The sequence below is a fragment of the Corapipo altera genome, unplaced genomic scaffold (assembly GCF_003945725.1).
Source record: "Corapipo altera isolate COAL_440 unplaced genomic scaffold, ASM394572v1 61286, whole genome shotgun sequence".
Lineage (NCBI taxonomy): Eukaryota > Metazoa > Chordata > Aves > Passeriformes > Pipridae > Corapipo > Corapipo altera.
Window position 1 is genome coordinate 2,899,993 of NW_020884907.1, and position 23,941 is coordinate 2,923,933.

Consider the following 23,941-nt stretch of genomic DNA (forward strand, 5'->3'; position numbering starts at 1 on the left):
AATGAAAACATGGCACATGGTCCTTTCAGTGTAACCTTTCTGTTTTTCAGGAAAGAAAAGTTCCTGAACCCGGAGGGTAATTCATTTCCTAATACCTTTTCAGATGTCAGTTGAAGGTATGCTTTGATGCATGCTAATCTGTAGAGTAAAGCAAAAGGATGGCACCTACCAGGGCAATGTCAAAAAATAAATACACTTGTCTCCTAAGTAATGCCTTCACAACAACTGAATCATATGAAGCACAGACTGATTTAATGGGTTGAATAGTCAAGTTCTTAAATTTTTAGTTAACAAAACATGTTGTCATAGGAAAATCTTCAGTGAACCTAACATTGCTGCTTTACACATAGTAGAAAAAAAAGACTGGTAATGGGAAAGACATATAACAAACATTTCCAAACTTTCAGAAAAGCAAGCCGGAAAGTAAAAAAAATGTATAACAAAATGGACTTTCCTAATTTGTTTTTTCTTCATGGGCAAATGAGCTATAATAAACAGTGAAAATAAAGAAGTCCTAGCAATCGATGACCTCTCACCTTCACCCCATCAAAGCTGCTCTTTAAGGCATTTTTCATACTCAGTTTGTTTATTGTTCCTCTGCTGCTTCCAAGTTGACTTTCAGGATCCCACTCAGAGTTTTGCAGGAAAAAAAATAGGGCAACAGAAGCAAAAGAGTTATTAATTTAAATGATGATTACAAAAATATGTGCAAAGTAATTATATCAGAGCTGTTCCTGTCTTGCTGAGATACAAATATTTTTATTGATGTTTTCCTCAGACCCTTTGGGAAATTATCAGACACATTGATATCTTTTGATAAGTTTCCCATGGCTTCTGAATTACCCTCCCAGTGTTCCAGGATGCCCTAATTAAATATGGAGATTAAATGTAAATTATTTCATATAATAAAGCCTTTTCCAGGAGCATCTCATCCACTATGTGATTGAGTTTGGCTTGAAGAAGATACGCAATGGAAAACAATTCACTTATGCTGTTTTATTTCCTCTGGTAAAAGTAATTCCTGTGTCTGTTGTTTGTATTCTATCTAGACAGCGAGAGTTGACAATGGAGTACTGAAAAGATACAAACAGAAAGAGATTAAAGGCAATTTTGTACCATAAGTGAATGTAGGTGTTTACAAAATGCAAGCATACTTATATTTCTGTTCATAAACTTTCTATTAGATCTATGAGGCAAAGGGTAACTTTAATCTTCCTGGATTTCAATTCTGTAGCTACACTATTCTTTATGATTTATTTACCTGTCACATACAATGATCACAGTTTTGTATACCTCAAGTAACTTGAAGCCAACAGTCTTCGGTGATAGCATCAGTGCCAGAGGTGAAATAATTTTTTCATGTATTTTTCCTGGCATCAAAGCATTCTGCAAAGACTGGTAAAAAGACCATCTGCATTTTAATTGTGTTAAACGGTGTGAGCTCTGTGTCATGCTAACAACAAATTTTGTGCAATACAAATTTTGTTTAACCCCTAAGGCCAAGTGGAGGTTAAATGGCATTTGCTTTTGATCCAAGTGCTAGTCATTTGATAAACACCTTTTGCCATACATGGCATAAAGGTGAATTAACTGTTGATCTTACTGGCATTGCAGTGTCAGAAGGCCTAGACTGCTATCACTTTCCTCCTTTGCATACTGGTTTTTTGCAGTGTAACTCATTCTGACCAGACAACATGATTTTACTTCTCTGAAAGCCTTCTGTAATTTTCCTTTTTGTGTCTCCAGCCTTGGAATTCACATGGTTGAAGGATGCAATGTTGTAGAAGCCCATTTGACAGGTTTGCTTCACATCTGCTTTAGCAGCATACCTGCCACACCAAAAGTTTCAGTCTGAAACAGGTACTAAAATTTGTTTGCAGTAGATCTCCATTGCTTAGCAGAACACACGACACTGCTCTTGCCAAGACTGTAAGCAAATGATGCATGTTCTGCATTTTAAGGGTTTCAGTGACAACTGAAGTTTGTTAAGCAGAAAGGGGTAGCATGGAAACAGCACTGTTGGCTTGCTCTTAGAACCGCCATCAGAGAACACTTGCCATGGGAATGTTTGAACCAGTGGTGTTTTCTTGTAGCAATTATTTATCATTGTTTCTGTAGAATTAATTTCCATGGAAAATATGGGTCGTGCAAAAGTTAAATTTCAAAAAACGTGAAAGAGTCTGACCAAAAACTGAATTTTTGCATGAGTAATTTTGCTTCTGTCGAAGATGGAGTTCGGGCTCCTTATTCTCTTATTTTTCTCTGTTGCCTGAGCTTCGCAGCGATGCCATCTGTCTCTTCTCACCTCGTCAAGAGCAGAAAAGGTTTGAGAGAGAGGACCCCGCTCATGGATGCAGAGCTTGGCTGGGGACCCTTCCCACGGAACAGCTCGCAGGTGTTCGGTCGATCAGACTTTCCCTACACACATACTCCTGCTTCTCTGGCAGGAAAAGCCCCATTTCCCCCAAAGCCGAGAGCTGCACGCATCCCTCCAGAAAGACGCCGAGGAGCGGGCGGCAGGATCCGAGGGCGGGGCCACCCCCCCGCCAGTGAGCGACAGCCGCGCGGGCCAATCAACGGCGGCGCATCCGGCATATATTTGCATATGTTTGCGCGTTGCCGTGGGAACGGCACGGGCGCGGTTCCGGGGTGCGGGTACGGCGGGGCCAGGGGTGGGTGTGGGGACCCTAAATGTGCCCCGCGCCGGGAAACGTGTGCCCGACTGTGCTGCTCAACTCTCTTCTTCCTTCCGTAAGGGGCAAACTGAGCCAAAGCATAACATCAGAGAAGCCCGGGTCTTGGGGACATGAGGGAATTTTGACCCGCCCTTTGGAGCGAAGGTAATGGGAGTTTAGGAGGACACTAAAAATGCGATGCCTTCCACGGTCTCCTGCGCGTTGGATCTGAATATGCCTGTGGACTTTTTTCATGCAGGGCAGTGGAGCAATGGTTGGGTGAGGAGGCACTGTGGTTTTCCTTCTCTCCTGAAGTTCAAGCACCTCTTGTCCCTGGCAAGTAGACACGGGCGGATCCTTGGGATCCTTAGCTCACAACCCAGTTCTGCTAGCTTTCACCTCATTTCCCTGTGAAACTGTGGTGATGGTACTGGTAACAGTCCTGGCCTGAAGGTCAGTCAGCCAAGGCTCAAATAGTGCAGTCCTGTGTGTTGCCCTCATCCCACTGTACCAGTGCCTGCTCTTAATGCCAGATGACTGAAGTCCCACAGAGATAAAGAACCCAGTTATAAATAACTAGGTCTATCAGCAACGATTTGGGTGACTTTCAACCCTCAGACCAGCCAGCTGGTAATAAATGCATGTGTAACAGCGCTTTCTGCAAGGATAGTGCATTTATTCTCTGGATTTTTTTTTTTCCTGCAGAAGTTTGCCTGGCAAAAAGAGTGTGTGAGCATTTACCAGGTCAGATGTTCTGGCTACCTAGTTCTGCACTTCTCCAGGGAAGTGGATGGAGTTAATTTATAGATGTGTTTTAAGGACAGGAGAATACAACTGGAATAATCATGGCCAACCATTCGGATATTGAGAGCTAGAAATGTTATCTTTGTAAAAGGTAACTCTACCTGACACATAATTACTGATTCTCCAGTATAACGGAAGTTATCTCTTCCAGTTCTATTCCTGGAAAATATGTGATGCTCAACAGTAATGAAAAGGTTTACTAAAAAGCCAATTTGTTTTGCTTTGTTTTGCTTTAGTTTGTTTTGTTTGGAAAGTGCAAGTGAAACAGAAAACTTTACTGTCATTTCCAAATGGTCTATCTTAAAGCTTATTACAAAATTTATTTGTGAGGTACTGTCAGTGAACTGATTGCTCAAGTTACAAATTAACACCATTGCCTTCATAACAAATTTATACACTTTACTTAAATTTACTTTTCTATTTACCAAATTCCTTAGGACATTGATCTATTATCGGATACACTGGTTTCTAACCAGGTGAAATTATGGTTACTTAGTAAGGACCTCAGACATACATATCACTTCCTTTAAGCCACATTATCGGAGGATATTTCAGGCTTATATTCCATATGTATTTCTATTGGCTCATGAAATTTAGTTCTGTTAACTAAAGATTTATAAAACAGAAAGCAGGACTATATGGACAGATGTGTAGATAACAGCTGCAAAATACAAAGTGGGAAAAAGATCATCATTAAACATAACAAATATATAATCATCAGGACCGAGGGGTACCAGGTAAAACTTGACATTTTTCCACCATGTCCTCTCACACCAATTATAAATTACTATTGATTTAATCTGGAGAGAAGAACAATAATGTAAAAGAGTGATGTTTTTTGAGATTTGTTACGAATAAGAACCTTACAAATGAGTGCTATAATGCTGTCAGGTATCTTGCTGGACATGATGGATGTTTTGATAACACTCCTAGCATGCTGTTGTCTCTAACAGATTCAGTATGTGGCCATTTCTTTTTTGTAACGCTGTGTCATGACTGTTCTGCAATGTTTTAAGATGTGCTGTACTGTTCATGCAGAATACAATGAGCAAAATAATGTCTTGTTAGGTGTACCAACATTTCACAAAATAATTGGGTTGTCCAGAGTTTTGTTTTTCTAGACCTTTTCCACTTTGGATCGCTTCATCTGCTTGTGTAGATTCCCTCTGATTCTTTTCTGCTGTTGTGGTTTTCTGTTCATCATTTAAATTTCATATTTTAATAGCTGGTGTATCTTGCTGGGGATACTAATTGTCATGGTAATCAGATTATCTGTTTGAATATCCTGTTCATAACAAAAGTAGCAAAAGCCTTAGTTACAGAGTCATTTATCAGCTGGAGCACTTTCTTTCTATTCAAAAATTATTAAGGTTGATTTACACCATAAAAGATGAGAACATTTACCCTTACTATTTTCTCCTGTATAATGCAACTGTGTTACTGCAGATAATTGAAAAAAGTGTCTTTCCAATACTGAATCACTTTACACTTCAAGTGATAGGCTCTCAGCACATGTGCAGTGTCATCCTTCTGCTGATTTCCACTGACTTGTGTCAATTTGTACAAGCTGACATGCCTGGCTTCTATTCTTTTGTTTCAAACAGGCTGAGAACCAATTATGAATTTATCCATCCACCTATTTTTTCTCCCTAACAATTAGCATACTTTCTTGAAGTAGTTGCATAGTCATCATCAAAATCACTGGGAACCAGCCTGATTCTGTACATATAAGTTCCATAAATGGAAATGTTGAACAGAGACATGAGCTAGAAAGTACAGGTACTTTGAGCTGTGTAAACTTACTTGCTTCAATGCCTGCTTTTTCTCATACTCCTGTGCTGTGTGCAGGTTGAACATACCCAATCTATTCATTGTTTGATGCATATCCAATATGCCGTTTATGATTTCCAGGGTGTTAAGTATCACAGATATACCTCATTAATTGAAGATTGTTAAGAATATGATGCGTAAGTATCCCTAGTGTCACACATATTGGGAATATGTCTGTGCTGAGTTTCACACAAGAGCAAGTGTGAAGGCAGAGTAACATTTGTTTAAAATATGAGATGTGTGTTAAAGAATTATGAGTCAAACAAAGGTAATCCTTGTCGTGATGAGTTGTGATGCATCACTAAGTAAAATACAAAAAGCAACAACTTTATTTGTAGAGCATAAAGGAGATCTGAGAGAGAATGGTGTTATTGGAGCAGGTCCAGGATTTTGAATGTTGAAAGTCTGAAAAATTACATTTTTTTACTAAAAATGTGTCACTTTTCCCATATATTTTAATTAGTAGGAATCATAATTCCTTTATGTAAAGGATTTCAGTCAAATCAAAGGAATTATTTCTTATGTTTGGGCAGAAGACATAGTAACATGAAAGAACTTATGTGTCACTAGAAAAAGTCTCCAGCTTTCTCTGGTAACAGTGTCATCAACTGAAATCAAATAGAGCTAATTAAATAAAATAAATTTAATTACTGCATAATTATGCATAAGGCCTTCTTAAATACCAAGTATACAATGACTGCTGTTGATGTGATTTTTTGATTGATCCATAAAGTTCTAGGTAGGAAGATTATCAGATCCAAAGAAAGACATGGTCATTTTCATAGGTCAGAGGAAAATTACAAAAAACTTTGACTAGAATGATTGTCTCATCACAAAAATCACCTTAAATATTTCTATAGAAAACCTCTGGGGTTTATATTTTCCTTTTCTTACATTGTAATGAACCCACAGCTCACAGACACAAACAAACAGACTTCTCTCTTGTGTACTTCGTAGAGGTACATCTTTGAAGAAAGTTTCAGTTTTGTCTAACCAACACTTCGAACAATGGGAAAAATGTTCACTAGAAAATTCCCAGGCAGTTCTAGCCTGTTTGTATATGGCAGAAAATAGTGGCTTTTTAGCCTGGTATATTTGGGGTTGGGTGTTCTTGCCTTGTCCTTGTAGCTGGCTGCATCCATGTTTAACGAAGGCGTAACCACCAGCCTCTGGGCTGCAGATGGTATGGGGGAAAAGGTATTGCTATATGTGCAGCTGATCCCCTAATGGAACAAGCTCCACACTTGGATGTTTCTGAGTGTACATTACTCATAAGACATTTAAACCAGGTTGCTGCAATGTTAGATTTTACAGACTTACAAAGTCTTGAAGCTGCCAGAAGTGGGGGTGCGTGCCAATACTTGTATGTTCAGAGATTGCAAATAGTTTTTTAAGATAGGAGGATGCATAAAAGTATGGATCATGCTCAGCTGTGACAAGATGAAGCATCCTGACGTAAAAAACTATGGATTTCCTGCATCTCAGGGGTATTTATTTAAGTTCAATCAAATAATAGATTATTCTTTTCACATGACTGAAGGAAATGATTAGTCTCTAGGACTAATCAAAGGAGACTCCTCCAGCCAGAAACTGTGGAGAAAATGCAGTGCTGAGCTGGAAAAATGTGAGGTTTTTAATGTGTGGTTAATTTGCTAAAAATATTGTTGGAAACATGAGAATGTTTTTTTTCCTTTTATCTTTCAGTGAAAAACAGATCCAGCAGTAAGATGCTACAAATTGTCCAATATTTTAGTCCAGCTTATGTTTGAGTACTGTGTCTTAACAGATTTCTAAGATGATTTATAATTGAGCAATACAAAACAATATTTAGTACAAGAAAAGGTAAAGCTTAAGATGTTGGTTTAATTTAATTTGTTTTCCCTTAGAGAATAACAGGAAGCCTCATAGAAGACATTTTATTTGGAAAGAGCCTGAAGCAAGGCTTTTTGGCACTCAACAAAGGATGTCAGTTTGGTCCTTTCTGACACCTCTTTTATATGTAAATATAATGAAAACCCAGTAGAGTGGAGAAAAAAGACTTACCTTCATCTTGACTGTAAAGTTAGGAATCAGCCTTAGAAAATCCTGTGATTGGCCTGATTTAGTATTGGGGTGCTAGAAAATCTAGATTAATTTCCTTCTTTTTCGGACTTGCTCTGTTTTACTTAGCAGATCACTTACTTCATCTCTCTCTTTCTGTATCTTTCATCCTGAGTTGTTGTTTAGACTGAGTTGTCGTTCTCCTTTGTCTTTATAGACAGTCCAGCCCAGACTGGGAAACCAGGATATGTGGGTACTATTGTAGTGCGGGAAGTTTTGTTTATTGCTTCTTATATAAAGCTATTTGACATATTTCAAACTTATGTAACAGTGAAGTTAGGTATTACAACTGAAAAACTTTTCCTTTAGAATACTTGCAGATTTAGTCCAATATATATGAATCATCCTTATTAATTGACCCACATAACAACAACTGTGATGTCACAAACAGAAAGCTTATGGCTCCAAGCAAGGCATGATGAACAGGCAGAATGAGTATACAACCCTGAGTGTAGTATTGAAGAAAGGGAAAACAAAGGGAGAACTCAGAGTGAAGTGGGGCTTTGCTTAAACAAGGGTTTACACAGCCAAGAACTCTTGAATCTGAGGTACTGAATTAACCAGTAATTTTTGGCAAGCTAAAATTAGTTTCTTCTTTTTTTTGGCACTGACAGCGTGATCTATAGCTAGGCTTCCACCAGGCTGTTGTACTCAGATGGCACCATTTTGGAGCATTACATTTTCCACTTCATTTAATGTATTCTTATGGCTTTCATACTCTTCCTCAGGCAGATCAGCCAATGCTGACCTTCTCATAACTCTGTTACAGGAGTTCTGATTTTGTAAGTACTCTCTAACTATAGATGAACTCTTCAAAGAGCCTCATGGATTTAAGCCACTGTAACCTCAAGCAAGTACTTCATATAAATCCTTTTCATAGCTTTTTTGAGAACTGTTTTTAAAAAAGTAGTAAAGGAATCAGTTGTTCCCAGTTTTTATTTTGCTTGTTTATGGTCTTCTCTGGAAATTGTCTCTGCTTTTGGATGGAGTCAAACATAGTTAAGAGGGGTTTTGGGTTTGTTTTGGTTTGGTTTTTGACGTGTATAAGCTTGAAAGCTGTGTGACCTTTGTTTTAGCTCTATTTTTATTTGGTGCAAGGATTTATCTCATCCCTTTCTGTGCTGGCAGATGAGAACAATGACAGTAGACCAGCCATATAGTTTAAAGAGAGTTTACAGTCTGTTACAGCTACACATGGAAAGTCTGTGATATCAGTCAGCATCCATAAACTGTACAAAATTGTCACAACTGTTCTTTTATTTTGTCCATTTAATAAGCATGGTTATGTCCTGGTAGTAGGAGGCTTCATACAATGTGTTCTTCCATAAGGTAAGCTCTGTTTTTTTCAGCTGAGAGGTCTCAATGTGGAATTCTAGCTAAGTCAAAAGCAGTAGTGTTGAGAACTCATTGGAAACAGCCAGTTTAATTCCCCAGCTAACACAAGTATGTTTTCTTCAATTCAGTCAAGGAATCCAGGCTTATAAAATGACCTTATAATGGGTTTTGAGGAATTGTTTACATGAGAGAATCAAGATAGATGAAAAACAGAGAGGGTCGCTCTTCAGAAATGGGCTGCATACAGGAAATAGGAAACGTATGTGTCAACTTTGCTTCCAAGTTCCAACACTGACATAAAAGAAGACATAAAGAAGGCCATTTCAGGGAAGAAGTTTCCACTTACTTGTATAGGTTGAATCACACATGGCAGCTAAGAGCAGGCAGCATTAGTGAAGCATGGATAATAATGCTATTGCAATTTCTGGTTAGATGAAGCTTAAAAACAATGTGCAAGAGTTCCAGTTCCCTCTTCAGGACAAGAAGATTAGAGATGAACTGAGATATTTGCACTCTTGTCATTCTGTTCTATTTTGGTTCTCAGCCTGGTGCTGGACTAGCCATAGTATTTCACTTGTTTTTAATTAAATTTAACTTCACTAATTGTAAATGACCTATCACTGCAGTTCATGAGATTGTTTTTAAGTATTGTCCTCAGTGGAACTGCAGAGGAGAGAAACGTTTTCCCACAGCTATATGCAGTGATCAACTGTACCTTCCCACTTTATTGAAAAACATATTGCAACATTTTTAAAAGGAAAACATAGGGAAGTTTTATGTTTTGAAATGTAAAATCACAGTCTGATTTACTTCCACAACTTTACCACTGATCTCAAGAGAAAATTTGCACTGCTCATATTCCTTTTCATTTCACACTGAATTTATAGGAAGTTTCCAAATAATAACAGTCAACTTGGCAGGAATAAATGTAGACCAAATGGTGTAATCCCCACAAGGAAACATAATTCTCTTATGAAGTATTTACAATAGCAAGCTTGGAAATCCAACAATAAGATATATTGTTAATAGATTGTTTATAGCATCTTTTATTGACTGATTCATTCCTAATGGCAACAGATTTAGTCACCTAACATTCTTCATGTGGCAGGCAGTTCAATTTTCACTGTTGCTTTAAGAATCCTCTCAGGTAGCAGAAAGTTTCAGTCTGACATAAATCAATAAATAGGACATAAATAGGACCTTACAAAGTTCAGAAGTTCCCTGAAATGTAACTGAACTTTCTGATGCTCTCTTCCTGTGACCCACCAATAACCCTTATCTCCCCTGCCTTCATGACCCTTTAATGTTTCCCTGGCTCTCCATTCCCTTCATCCTCCTAAAGAGCTTGGCTACTTCCCAACTTGGATTCATCCAACAGGCCACCCTCTTTGGAAACTGTCCCAGTCTTTGAAACAGCATTGCAGTACAGTAGCCTCAATACTAGTTTGCAGATTTAAATTTCGCATACTGCTGAACCTGTTATTTTGATATCTGAACTAAAAATTCCAGCGCTACAGTTTTGTGTAACCTTCAACATACATTGTATGTGTACCTGATAGCTTGAGACATCAGAGGATACTAAATCCTTGTACGTTACCATATTTTTCCACAAACTGCAGTTATCTAATAGAGTTTTAGATGAGGTGTTAACTTTGAGTGCGAAGTCCCTCAAGAATTTTATTTTTAACAGCTAAGTGCAACATATTTATTCACAGAGATTCGTTCCAGTACAAATCACACATTGGGTCTGATGGTCTTCACATTTTCCAATTTGCCTACAAATAAATCTGAGCTTCACAGAAGATTTTTTTTTTTTAAGTAAGAAAGTATCCCAGGAGTATGTAGCTTTGTGAGTATTTAAGCAAGCAGTGTCAATGCAGCAATCTAAACACTTTATGTGCCTGGCAAGAGGATGACTATGTACATGAACCTGTGTGACGACTTTTTTCACTATTACCCATGTCCTTAAGACATCCCCTAGAACATTTATGAGAGACTAGAATGAGGTGAGTGTGTCTCTGTGGCACAGATAAAGTTTAAGTTTGTCATCTGAAAAACTGCGTCATTTCCCTTCTGGATAGTAAAATTCAGCCCATGGGTTCAGAGGTGGGAGTGATAAGGGTGAAAAGGCTGTTGAGTGGAAACAAAGTCTTCCATGGTAACATAACAATACAGCAGTAAAGAGCAGATCCAGGTTGGTTGGTTGCAGCTGAGAAAGTGAACCGAGACAGGTCAATGGAATCTCTGGATAAGTCTGTGCGTTAGAAATCCCCTAAAAATTTGGAAGGAATGAGATGAAGTTTGGAATAGTTGGTAAGGGCAAGGTGACCATTTAGCCAACCGTTTCTTCTATTACAGAAAACATAGGCTGTCCTTGGCAGTTGCCTACCTGTGCAACATGCTACCTACTTTTTTTCTTGCAATAAAGCAGTAGCCTCTACCATACATGCGTATGGTCTGAATTTTATTTTCTGATCCTTAGAGGACCAGGTTAAAATATTATAAGAATGAACTTTTGAGGGATACAGCATGGATTTATCTGTATACAGGGATAAACTGCACAGTGAAAAATTGAAATATATTTAGTACTGTGTTGAGACTAAACAAATGCAGTGGCCTTACCTTCTCCTCATATTGCATGTGCTTCAGCCCCCAAAGCATGTCACTAGCTCTTACTAATAAACCTGCTCAATTTTATTAGTAGCTCTCCTGTACTGGGAGAATCAAGATTGGTTACAGAATTTGAACCACCACCTCACAAGTGCTGAATAAAGGGACCTAATAATTTCCTTCAACATACAGACTGGAAACACTTTGCTTTCTGACAGTCCCTTTGTAGATTAGAAACTAACATCCCTCAGCTAAGGGACTTTTTCTTATTTCTCTGGAGAAAGGGAAATTATGTTTATCAACATAAAAAGCTTATTTTTATAAAATTAAGGACTGTGCTAGAAATACCAGTTCTGTCAATAACTCAAAATAAATCCTACTGAGTATACTCCAAACCACTTGCATTTCATCAGCTTCACTTTGTGCAAATTCATCTTCTTTCATATCCTTCACGACTTTCTGTCCTCTGAGGCTAGAATTTTAGATTTACATTGTTCAACTGCTCATTAAGGGTAAGGATATATTTTATGTTATTTATCTGCTATTTAAAAGTACAAGAGTATTAAGGTTCCTTGTGATAAACCACTGGTTGGTAAGCTTAACAAGGAAGAAGACATTTATTAATATGTACTAATTTCATTTGTTTCAGGATCATGTAAGAACAAAAGACAAACGGAACACACACAGAAACCCCCCTTCTCTACTGAAACAGCTATTAGGTGTAGCGTTCCAGCTTTGAAGTCCCTAATATATGTTGGCTCATGAAAATGGATTAAGAAGATGTAGAATCATTTTGAATAACAGACTTTCCCAAGACCTTTATGTGCAGGAGAGCACATACATTTCCCAAAATGGTATACCCTTCATGGAAACAAATACCAGGAAAAAGAATGTGAACAAAACTTGTAGTGCTCTGTCAGGTCCTGGAGAAGCCCCTAGTAGTATCTCTAGTACCTTGCCCTCAGAGCATCATCTGGCACCATCTAACGTGCAGATCCTCCCAGAAATTTTCCCAAAGTAGTACATCTAGAAGCTGGACCCCAGTAAAGGTGACCAGGCACTGGATTAGCATCAACACTGTCAGATTTTTCAAACATGTCTCAAACGCCCTTCCCACCAAGGAGACCTGGCTTGAAGGTATGCTATATCTGTGGCAGAGAATTTGGATCACAGTCTATTTCTATACATGAATCCCAGTGCCTAAAGAAGTGGCATATTGAAAACAATCAACTACCAAAGCACCTTAGAAGACCAGAGCCCAGGAAACCTGAGGTCCTTCCTGGTGGTTCCTATACACTTACAGATGAAAATGAGGCGGCTTATCAGAGTGCTCAAGCTCAGCTCGTGCCCTGTGGAAACTGTGGCAGAACCTTTTTTCCTGAGCGTCTTCCTGTGCATGAAAGGTGTTGCAGAGGAGGTAGCAGCGCTCATAAATCCGGTAAAGGACCAAGATCTGGAGCTGGCTCAGAAAGATATGATCAATCTGAGAACCATCAAGGAATGAGTGGGGCTGCATCAACTGCACAGGTAAATTGCTAAGCATGTGCTGTATGAAAGGGTGTGGATGCATCTCGATGCTTGGATCTCCAGGGGAGACTGGTTTCCCATCAAATTTAAAATCACTTCCCTTCCGAAAGACCTTTTGGCTCCATGAAAAAGTTTATCTGCTGAATAGTAGAAAAAGAAAAGTGGAATACTGGGTGCATGGGGAAACTACTTATTCTTATTTGTTTCAACTTTCTTTTTGAAAGGGAGTAGTTGGGTTCTCCTTCTTTGTGGTCCTGTGAGAGTTATGCCCTAAGAGGGACCATTGTTTGCTATAGCTCCCTAGACAATTCTATTGAGTAGCTTAGGCAAGGTTTGGATGTTATATGTTTTAGCAGATATTAGGTATTTTTATTTAGTTAACATGAAAAGCAATGTTTCATTGTCCCGTAAGCACTCCAAAATGATTTTCATATTTTACCATTTTTCTTAACCTTGGCATGGAACATGAGTTTACTGAGGACTGCATGTTCAAAGGCAGCAGCTCTGGGTTTAACAACAACAAAATAAGTAGGACTGCACATTTCTTTCCACTGAATTTGATTCAAGATCCAAGAATAAAGAAGCTGATTCACATTATCCAAAAACTATACAGAGTTTTGGAAAATGGCTTATTTTTTTCTGCTATTTTTTCTGCACAAGCTGTCTTTTGGCCAGGAGTTTTGTAAGATAGTTGTCTAAATTTAGGCCCAGTGTCTAAATTAAACAACTTTTTTTATTTATTTTTTTTAAATGGGGTTTGGAATCCTGTTTGCCTACCTTGCTTTTGAAAATGAGATTTAGCTCTTTCAGTCACCAAAGGAATGCAATGGTATGCAGAGCATTTCTAAAGATGCTTTAGAAATCAAAGGGTGTTTACCTGTTAGTTTACCAGCTGCTGAATAAAATAAAGATAATAGCATTACCCTAACTCACATGAGACTAAGACAACAGGAACTATTTTTTTATTATGCTATATGAGGCCACTAACTGATAGATACTGGCAAATAAAGGTTCACTCCTTAGGTCTTCTATCAGCAAATTTAAAATAATTCCAAGGAGTTCAAAGTGCTGCACAGCTGCATCTATAGCTGTAGGAAGGGTGATGTTCTTGTTTTACACTACAATGTACCCTTTACCAAAGAACTGGCTTTGCTCTAAAGGTGATTGTTCAATGAAAGGCATGGGTGTGAAACAGAGAGTTTAATCCATCGCACGTAATTCTGTAGTTTAACAAAAAAAGGGGCGTGGGGGAATTGGCTATAGTTATAATGCCATTAAAAAGAAAAAAAAGAAAAAAGTTTAGAATGTGGTTTGGCATTGACAGTGATTCTGTAAAAACGTTACCCTCTTGCACAACATATCTGCTCCCTGTGTGGATTCAGTCACATCTGCTGACTTGTTGAACAACAACATTATTACCACTTTTTAGTTCTGTGAGCTCTGCAGAGCCAGAGTGAAATCTGTTCAAATCTGTTCTTCCTTCTGTGTGAACGACAGGTTTCCTCATTTACTTCCAAGCAGTTACAGTTCATCAGTTGCAACAGAACTAATGAGGCTGTACAGCTTGCAGTTTGTAATAGACTCTAAGCAACTTTATTATTAACAATGACTTTCAAGAAGGGGTGATGGATTTTACCTCTCTGAGGTCTTTCATTTTAATATTTTTAGAGCTGTTCTTTTGTACAGAGGCTCACCTTAAAGGCAGAACAGAAAGACTGAAAGAAACATCCTGTGATCCAAATGGTTCTTCAGGACTGGCAGACAGCTTATAGGAAGTGGTCAAAGGAAGCCTCTTTTCCATAGGTTTAAATTCTCTGCATGAGGCTCTCTATTTATGGTTGAAAATTTTGAAAGGTCCACAGATGGAAGGATGTGGAAAAGCACTAAGCTTATGGAAGAACTGCAGATTTGCTATGAACAGGGACAAGGTCTGTGTCCCCTTTACAGTCTTCATCTTTTTCCAGCGTATGTTTTTAGTTTTGTTCACCTTACCAGCTCCTCAGCTACTTATTAGTTCTGTTAAAAAATAGTACTCCATTAGTGCTGGAGTGAAATGGCAATATATTTTGGTCCTGTCTGGAAAGCATTTGGGGCATCTATTGTCTCATTTAACAGACTTACTTGCTGTGATCATGAATTGTTTAAGTACTTATTTTAAGTCCTGATTCAGCAAAACATCAGAGGAAAAGACTAGCTCAAAAAAAATCCAACCCTTGTATAAGTGTATTTAAGAGAAGTAATGCTGCAGTCAAATTAATTTATGCAATGAAAGATACCCTAAATGAAAAAGCTGAATTTTCTTCATTTGCAAAATAAAAGTTTTGACTGATTTGGTAGTACAGCATGTGAAGAGCATTTTAACTTTACAACTGCAAGCACTTCTGTCTGTGTGCCTCTGTCCTGGAGCTCCCTCCCCTTTAGCAAGTGAAGGGCCAACTAGACCAGTATCATTACTGACAAACTCTTTCACAATTCTGCGCTAAATGTCTTTAGAACTGGAGGCACAACAGCCTCTGTAAGCCATCTCTTCCACTTACTGCCCTTGCTCTCAGAATCAGTGAACACATCTGAGTTGATCGTGTGTGGCTTTGTAAACCAAACCACTGCCTATGCTTAAAGACTCAGAAATTCTGCTGTGATACCCCCAAAAATAGAAGTGATGTCTGGAGCTACTGAAACTGAGACTTGCACTAAAACAGAGTCTATGTTTTATTCTTTCATAGAAAAAAATGTGTGGTATGTGTAAGTGAGCACCAGTGACTTGCTGTGTGTATGAGTTACAGGTTTTTTGACAATAGATAACGCTGATCTTGGAAGCCTATTGATGTATCGCTAGCATCTGGTGCTGCCATCTGCTGTTTTCTTATCAGGTGAACTACCTAAAAAGATTTCACTAATCTTCCTTTGCTGTATTGCAGTGCATTTTAACACAGCATAAACCTTGAAAATTCATGTAGCAACAATGTTGATGCTGTATTTTGCTCTAGCATAAAACCATCTAGGCATTTGGTAAAAGGAAGACTCCTTCAGATACTGTGTAATTCTAACGAAGGTGGAAAGTCAATGAAAAGCTTTGCGTACCTTGATTGCAGTGGTTTTGAACACCTTTTTAGGAGAATACTGACAAACAAGTTTTCAAATATGGAAAGTTAGTTGAGAATGGAGAGTGAACAGATGGTTCGAATGAAACTTATCATTGGGAATGATTGAGTTTCTTGCCTTTCTTTTTGTACACAAAAGCCATGTTCATTATGCTGATGTATTTCAATTAAAATAAAATACATCAGGAGCAAAATGGGATATTCTAGTGCTCCCAGCATAGTAATATCTTTAATTACCAGCATCATCTGGCAAAATTACCTTGCTTTTCAAAGAAATTTTATGCACAGGCATATAGGACACCAGTCCTAACATTTGAGCTGTTGTGTTGTGGCTGAAAGTGCTCCAGTGGGGTGTGAAATGCAACTTTGGATAGTCATGAGACCCATGCCACAGCTTGTCCCTGTCCCTTATGCAAAACGCTTTCTATTTTCCAGAGAGGAGTGTATGAAAAGGGCTGCTTTCATACAACAGAATGGTGCTTCTAAGTGTTTGCATCAGTCTTGTCTTGAGCCTCTGTTCCCTGGGCAATTCAAGTCTATGATGAGAGCTCTGTCCTAGAGAAAGATGCTTCCCCTCTTCCCATTAAAATACGTGGATAACTAAACAAATAGGAGAGGCAGAGGTGTGTGCAGTCCTGGATGATAAATATTTATGTAGTGGAGTTTGGGAGACAGTCTTATTGTGTGTACTTAAGAAGAAATTAAAAGCTTTGTGCAGTATGGAAGGATTTGACCTCATGTAACACCATAACAGCAGCCTGGGGCTAACCTCAAGTAATGTCAGGTCTATTGAAAATACATAGTTGCATAGCCCTCTGAGCTAAATAACTTCATTCATGGTCACGCAGACATACTTAGCAGTCTAGGAGAAAAAAAGAAAATACTGAGACACCAGAGGAAAGCCTAACTACACTGTTAGGTATTTGTAGGTATTTTTATAATAACACATATCCTCAGGAACAGACCTTCCCTACAACCCTTTTTAAAAGTTAAAAACAAAGCAGTGAGCAGACAGCCTAGCCACTGGCCTGTGAGTAGTTTGGGTTGGAAAATTGTGGTGTTTCCAAAAATAGTTTCATTTCAAACTGCAGGCCTCCAGATGTGACATTTGGGATAAGCACACTCTGAAGAGAAAAAGAAATGAAGGGTAAATATCATCAGCTGTAGAAATTCCAAGTAAAGCTTATCATATCTTGGATTCCACAGTTAAAAAATGAAAAACCTGTTACTACCAATTGTAAGGCTAATCTCCTTCAGGTTTTATTTTTCAGGTTTTTAACATGTGTGCAGAAAAGGATTTGGGAGTATAATTTTATGTGTGGTGATGATTCAAACTCACTATTTCTCTGGAAAAAAAATAATTCTATCCTTAGAGTGACCTGATTCCTTTTAATTAATTCTGGTCTCTGCTATTGTTTCTGTACAGTTTTTAATTGTGGAAGTTACAAAAGACAGACGTATCTACTTGAACAGAGTTCTACAACATTTGTACCAGGATTCCTTTTTCGCTTTCTGGTGGTATATAAAGAGTACCTACAGACCGAATACAAATCAAATTGCTCTTTCCTAGTTTTCAGCCAATAAATAACCTATTTTAGTGAATGGCAGGAACCTAGCTAATGAAACTAGTGAGGAAAATGTGTTCCCTGTGATTTTACACATAGCATTTTTTAAGGAAACCATTTCTAAAATGCTGTAACATGCCCAAAACAGGAATGCACACTGAATTGAGTCCCCTGACCTCAAGAATTCAGATTATAGTATCCTCATCTAAACCTCTCCAGAGCCTACAAATAAGCATATAGTCAAACAACTCCATCTGGACCCAGGGTCTTATCTCCAAATCAGACAAGATTTAGCTCAAGACTTGAAGCAAAGAAGTAGATGAAAATTGATAGTGAAAAATCAGAAGGTGTTCTTACAACAGCTGTTGATATATTCACCTACAAATAGGAGAAGGGTATGTTTTTATATTTATTAGAAAATATACATGTATAAATACTGTGTAATCAAAGGTAGCTAAGGAAATTCCATTTGAAAGTCAAGAGCCTGAATATCTCCTTGGAGAGACTGTCTTTGGATGTTGTATTTCAAGTCACTGTGAGAAATTTCTAGATTAAGTCCACCTTTTCCCGGCAAAAATATACTTTATAGAGTAGTATTTCTTCTTGTAATTGAGATTACATGTGTGATACAGGAAAGCAAGCTTATGCAGATTGTTCACTAATGACATTTTCAGACTGTAACGTAAATCCGAGAAGAAATGCCCAGAATTTCTTGAACACACTGATGGGCTGACAGAGTTATAAATACTGGAACAGGTTACTCTTTGTCTTAAACAGCAGCAGAGGAAAAAATTAAATCCCCACCTCCCTTGTTTGAGTGAGAAAGGCTTCCCATGTTTGGTCTGGCATGGCTGTCCTCTATGTTTAGGAGGGCAGGGGATAGCTCATCTCTTACTGGTATTCTGCAGTCAGAAGTGTAGGAAGTGCTGGCAGTTGTGAGACCCATTTGTGTGCCTCCAAGTTCTGTCTCTACAGTGTGTTTTTACTCTACTTCCTGGAACAGGGCTGGTATTGACACCACACCTAGTCCAGGACACACCTAAGGACACAGCTGAGTCCATAATCTGCCGTACCACGGTAATTATACATTTTTCAGCCTTAGAATATGTATTTGTGAGGTCTGGGGCTGAGGAATCTTTTTCTTCCATTGTTGGGCTGGTTTTTTTCTGAGAACAATAGCATATTTGAAGTGTGAAAACAATAACTTGCTTAGAGTCCAGTTCTGCACTCGCTACAGTCACTGGCAAAGTTCACACTGAGGCCTTCGGGATAAACAAACAGCAATTCCTATTTTGCCCCTCATCCTGAAATATCCTGGGTTGATTTTAATCCTTAAAGGCCAAGAATTCCATCAACTAACTGACCTGTGGCGAAGGTAACATAGGGTAAGGGACCACAGTCACTGCTTGGGACAGCTGCCCTCATTGTCCAACTTTAGAGAGACACTAAAGCTGGACACAGTGGTTTGAGCTGTGTTCTGCCAGAAGATGGAGTCTTTCTGTTACTGCAGCTGTGTTCAGCTGAGGAAGATTTTGTTGCTGCTTTACATGTTACTTCTGCTTGGTCCATAAAAAAGGGCTTCAACCATTTAAGATGGATGCTGCTCCTCAACAACTTGATGAAGCAGAGCTGTTTCTGCATGTGAAGACTGAGCATTTCCATGACCTTGAAGGTGTGAAAATAGGAGATGAAGCTTACATAGCTAAGTATTAGTCACACACATGAATTTTCAGTCCAGTATCTGCAGAATGAACCCACCTGTTAGAGGCGATATCTCTTACAAGCTTCAAGACTGAATCCAAACAAAATGAAATTGATAGAAACAGTTACACTGATTTCACAAGTATCAGGTTCCTTATCTACATGACTGTTTTCATCCACAGTCATTCTGATTCAAAATGAATGTTGGAAATAGTATTTATTCTTCTTCACCATTGTTACTTGCAGGCAAAAGTGATAAAACGACCACCAACAGTGATTTGTTACATATGTGGTCGTGAGTATGGAACAAAATCTATTAGTATTCATGAACCACAATGCCTGAAAAAATGGCACCAGGAGAATGACAACCTACCCAAGCACTTGAGAAGGCCAGAACCTAAAAAGCCTGAAGTCAGAATTGTGCAAGGTAAGATACATACTAAATTAAGATATGGGACGAAGAAAGTGGGAGGAACAGGAAAAAAAAAAGAAGAGGTAATTTAAAGTAGTAGATAAACTGTTTGCAAGAACTTCTTTCTTCAGTTTACTTGTTTTAAGCTTTTTATTAAGTATCCAGTTATTCTGTAAAGCATCCGTGAGCAGTAAGAGTAGTCCCTGACTCTGGAACATGGCTCCTGGGGCAGTCCCCTTTATGTGTCAGTATATTCTGAATCAAAACACTGCATCACTACTTTTTGACTCCTTTCAACACTGTAGATAGGTATGTTTTGAAATAAGCAGAAACATCCAAGAATAATGTGCAGACTTGACACATACAGTCATTAAAATAAAATACCCTCAGGCAACATAGGTATAGATGCTTCAGCTATGTTCTTCTACAGTCAACATCCAGTGGATGTTATTGATCCCTTTTATTTAAAAGTATTAGAAGCTTTCATTGTGAGATATTATAATATAAACACGGTGGAGAAGAAATACAGGTAGTAAAAAAAAAAAAAAATTAATTCTGCCAATTTGGCATGTTTGTGTTGTGGATTCTGTTTTGTAAGATTCCACTTCTTTGAATCAACAAACACTGATGATCCCCAGCACCCACAGAGATAGGCTCTGGTGTGTATTCCAGGGGGGATGTGCTCACTGTAGGACCAAAAACAAAGCCTTATCTGCGCGTTGCCCAGAAGCTGTTCCCAGGACTTCCCTATTCCCATGTAAAGTTATTTCACCTTTTCTTCTGGATGCTTTCCCTGGCCCTCCCAGCTGGTCTGAGCTACTTTGGGCCAAGTTTGGACCACTTCCTCACAGGCGTTTAATCCACACATGTTTTTTTTTATATTCCCCATAATTTCCCTCAGCTTCCCCTAATGTCTGGAAAAGTAGACAAAGTCTGCTACAACTCACTGTGAAGGAGTCATACACTAGGTCAGTTTACAGCAGTATAAAGAAATATGTCCTCAGAAGACACACAGAGGAGAGCAGGATCACGGAGAACACTAAACAGCTGTTCAAAATAATAATCAAAGATCAAATAATATCAAATCAGAACTTGGTTAACAGATGCCAAGTGGCAGAGTTGAATCTGTAGTAAAAGATATGTTCAAAAGATGTTTTCATTGTATTTGCTCATTTAGATGTTAAACACTTTTTAGTTATTACACATTTTGGGGTAAAACAGATTGGAGAAAATGAGAATTCCATGTGAAAGAGAAGGATGCAAAAGGACAAATCTGGGGTTTTTTTAAAACCACTGTTCTTATTTTGAAGGAGTGGAAGCAGAAAGACAGCAATTCTTTGAGAAAACAGTCTAGCAGAAAGCTCCCAGATATGAATCAGAAAGTTGTCTTATGCAGTGAGTCATATCAGGCGCCTCTCATCTCCTGTGAAGTGTTGTGTGCCCATGGTTCCCCAGGGGACATTGACCTGCTTCCAGCATATGTCCCCAAATGCCTGCTGATGCAAGCCTGATCAGTTCTGTACCTTGAGCTAAAATTTTTGTTCCCCCTGCAGTTGCCTCATACTTCTGGCCTCAAGAAAATAATCTCAGTGTCGTTCTTTTTCCGTAAGAGTTACTCTCGATCATCTGGTAAATGCTATAACTGACCTTGAGACCACATGCATGTACTGCATGTCTCACAGTTTCTCAGCTCAGGGAGAAGGGATTACCCCTGTTGTTGAATGAAACAAATGTTGAATGTTCAAAAAAAGCTCAGAAATATTAACTGCTTACATAAAACTTTTTATAACTTACATAAATCTTTTTCTGAAAACTCAAGTGTCACGGGAAGACAACCACTGCCCTCATTACACAGTGTTTTGTTTATGGAATGCCTAACACATGCCTGCAAGGAGAAAGTCATCTCTCTTTCTCCCCCCCCTTTTTTTTTGTATTCCATAAACTCACCAAAGTACAGAAAATACACATTCATTTCCTGCAAGCAAAGGGGATATTTGTCTCAGCCAAGAAAAGAAACACTACTTGGTTGCTCTTCTAACAAAAAGAACATTAGGAACAGGCATATTAAGAGATCTAAGGCTTATTGTGGTTATGTGAACCATTGGATATGAATCATATTAAAATTGTATGGGCCTTTAATGAAGGGCTCTATCATGTGCCAGTGACAGAAACCATGGAATTTTTTTTAAATGCACAAATGCCTTTCTTTTAAAAATTGAGCACTGCTAAAAGTTCAAAGAAAAAAACAGATTTTAAAATCTTTCTCTGTATTGTCATACTATTTGAGAAGGGTGAAGCAAGTACATCTTCAAGCCATGTGGATTTTTTTCTGCATGTACTTCAAATGAAAACTCTAAAGAACTAAATCCAGGTATTAAGCAACCTGCCTGGCCTTTTTGCAAATCAGTTTGAGACAATAGTATGTGAAAAGAAAAGTCAATTTCAAGATGAAAGTAAACAAGATTTTTTTTATACCCAAATAAAATCTTGAAAATACATCTGAGTGTTTGAAGAATGCTCCCGTGTTTTCGAAGCAGTCATTCTTCCCACAGTGGAAAATAACTGAGGGCAAGACTGGATTAGTGTTTAGATCACAATAGATGCATCAGTGCAATGACCTCACAGGAAGCTGTGGCTTAAAAGTACTGTAGGTTTTGTCTGTAAGGTTTTGGGCTTATCTAAGATTTACTCCAATTTTTAGCAAAACTTGCATAAACTTCAGTGGGAAGAAAATTGAACCCCTTGTCCAGAGCAGTGCAAAGAGCATATTCTCAAGTATGATACGTTCCCGCCCATAGCCATGGTCAGATAACACATGCTCATTAAACAGAACTTGAAATGAAGCCAAAAAGTGAATTTGCTGATAATAGTATGTGTGTAAAGATGTTAGTAATTAACTTAGAATGCACATCATAACACACAGCATGATGTTTTCTCTGTACTCTCATACAATACAAAATTATTCAGTTTGAAGTTAATTTAATTCAACCCCTGGGACAAAAAACAGAGTCTTTTTTATGTATTTTTTACTCTTTTGCTTCTTTCTTTTCTTTTTCATTTGCAAAAGCAATATGGTTTGGTTAAACTGAAAGGCTCAGTCAACAGGTATTTCCTGAAAATATTTTCCATAAAGAGTTGAATGTGGGTCTCCAGAATGAAAGCTGATACTTTCTTTTTCTAATTTTCCAGCCAAAGGTTTCTATGATCTTGATTCTTTAAATGAGGCAGCCTGGAGCAGCGCCCAGACCCAGCTAGTTCCATGTGATATTTGTGGGCGTACTTTTCTTCCAGACAGACTGATCGTCCACCAGAGGTCCTGTAAACCAAAACCTGCAAAGTGAAGTGGATGTAACACACATACATACAAATACACGCCTGCTAACACACGAACACACATGTTTATCCCAAGCTCAATAAAATGTGTGTGTGTCTGTGTGTGTGTGTGTGTGTGTGTGTGTGAAGGCACACACATGCACCCATACCTTTCAGACAAACCATCAGAGAAATAAAATTCAGCTGAGAGGCACGGCCATCAAAACTGTAGTGTGTAATCATATCATGTGCTCCAGAAGTCTCTAGAGTAAAAATCAGCAGTTGCTACCAAAGGATAAGGTCAAATACAGAAAATTATTTCCTTGATAATTTTGTTTCCCCTCTACCAAAGACTTTCTGGTTAGTGTAAGGAACTGTAGCTGAACTTGACTAATCGGAGAAACCAAGTAGCTCCTTTAATTAAGTTTGTTCATTTTTGTTAAAGTTTTGGGGGTTTTATGGGAGGGAGGTGGTGTCTTTGTCCATTTTCAGCACAAGACTATTCAAGGATTCCCACTCAGAACTTAAATCCAAGGAACACTCCAGGGTTCATATCCTTGTGTGACAGTGCATCATGAAGACCTTGACTGCTACAAGTGAAACATTCCCATATAAAGAGACCCAGTCATGGGCCATAGAAGCAGAAATTGGCTACTTCTAGAAAAGACCCCAGAAGTGCCCTCTTCTTGGAGCATTTTGTGCTTAAGAATGATGCTGACCATTTGATTTATCCTCAGCTCAGTAAACTGATCATGCCAAAAATATTATAAGTCAGAGAAGCATATCTTTGTCATGAACTTTGTAAAAGGAAACATATTTTTATGTCAAGATAAAACATGCATAGTGTCTCAGATGGTTGGCATAAAATACCACCCTGCCCTCTGTACCAAATGTGGCCATAACAGTGCCAGTATTGGCAAGAAGGGTAAGTATACTACAATAAAGTGGTGGTGGTGCTATTTTGTTATG

The 23,941-nt window shown here is 38.4% G+C and overlaps 1 protein-coding gene across 4 annotated transcripts; it reads left to right on the forward strand.

The window, feature by feature from the left end:
- Window positions 1–2,579: 2,579 nt before the first annotated feature.
- Window positions 2,580–23,198, forward strand: LOC113951550 (zinc finger protein 474). 4 transcript variants are annotated; one of them, XM_027652638.1, is made up of 6 exons: window positions 2,580–2,655; window positions 2,757–2,840; window positions 11,229–11,234; window positions 12,758–12,881; window positions 19,495–19,675; window positions 22,850–23,198. In XM_027652638.1, the coding sequence occupies exons 1-6, from the start codon at window positions 2,606–2,608 to the stop codon at window positions 22,999–23,001; spliced, it is 597 nt and encodes a 198-aa protein (XP_027508439.1). In that variant the 5' UTR covers window positions 2,580–2,605; the 3' UTR covers window positions 23,002–23,198. The 4 variants fall into 4 exon arrangements, with proteins under 4 accessions (XP_027508439.1, XP_027508436.1, XP_027508438.1 ...); XM_027652635.1 differs by lacking the exon at window positions 11,229–11,234 and having other exon boundaries at window positions 2,627–2,655; window positions 12,004–12,881; XM_027652637.1 differs by lacking the exon at window positions 2,580–2,655 and having other exon boundaries at window positions 2,662–2,840.
- The last annotated feature ends 743 nt before the right edge of the window (window positions 23,199–23,941 follow it).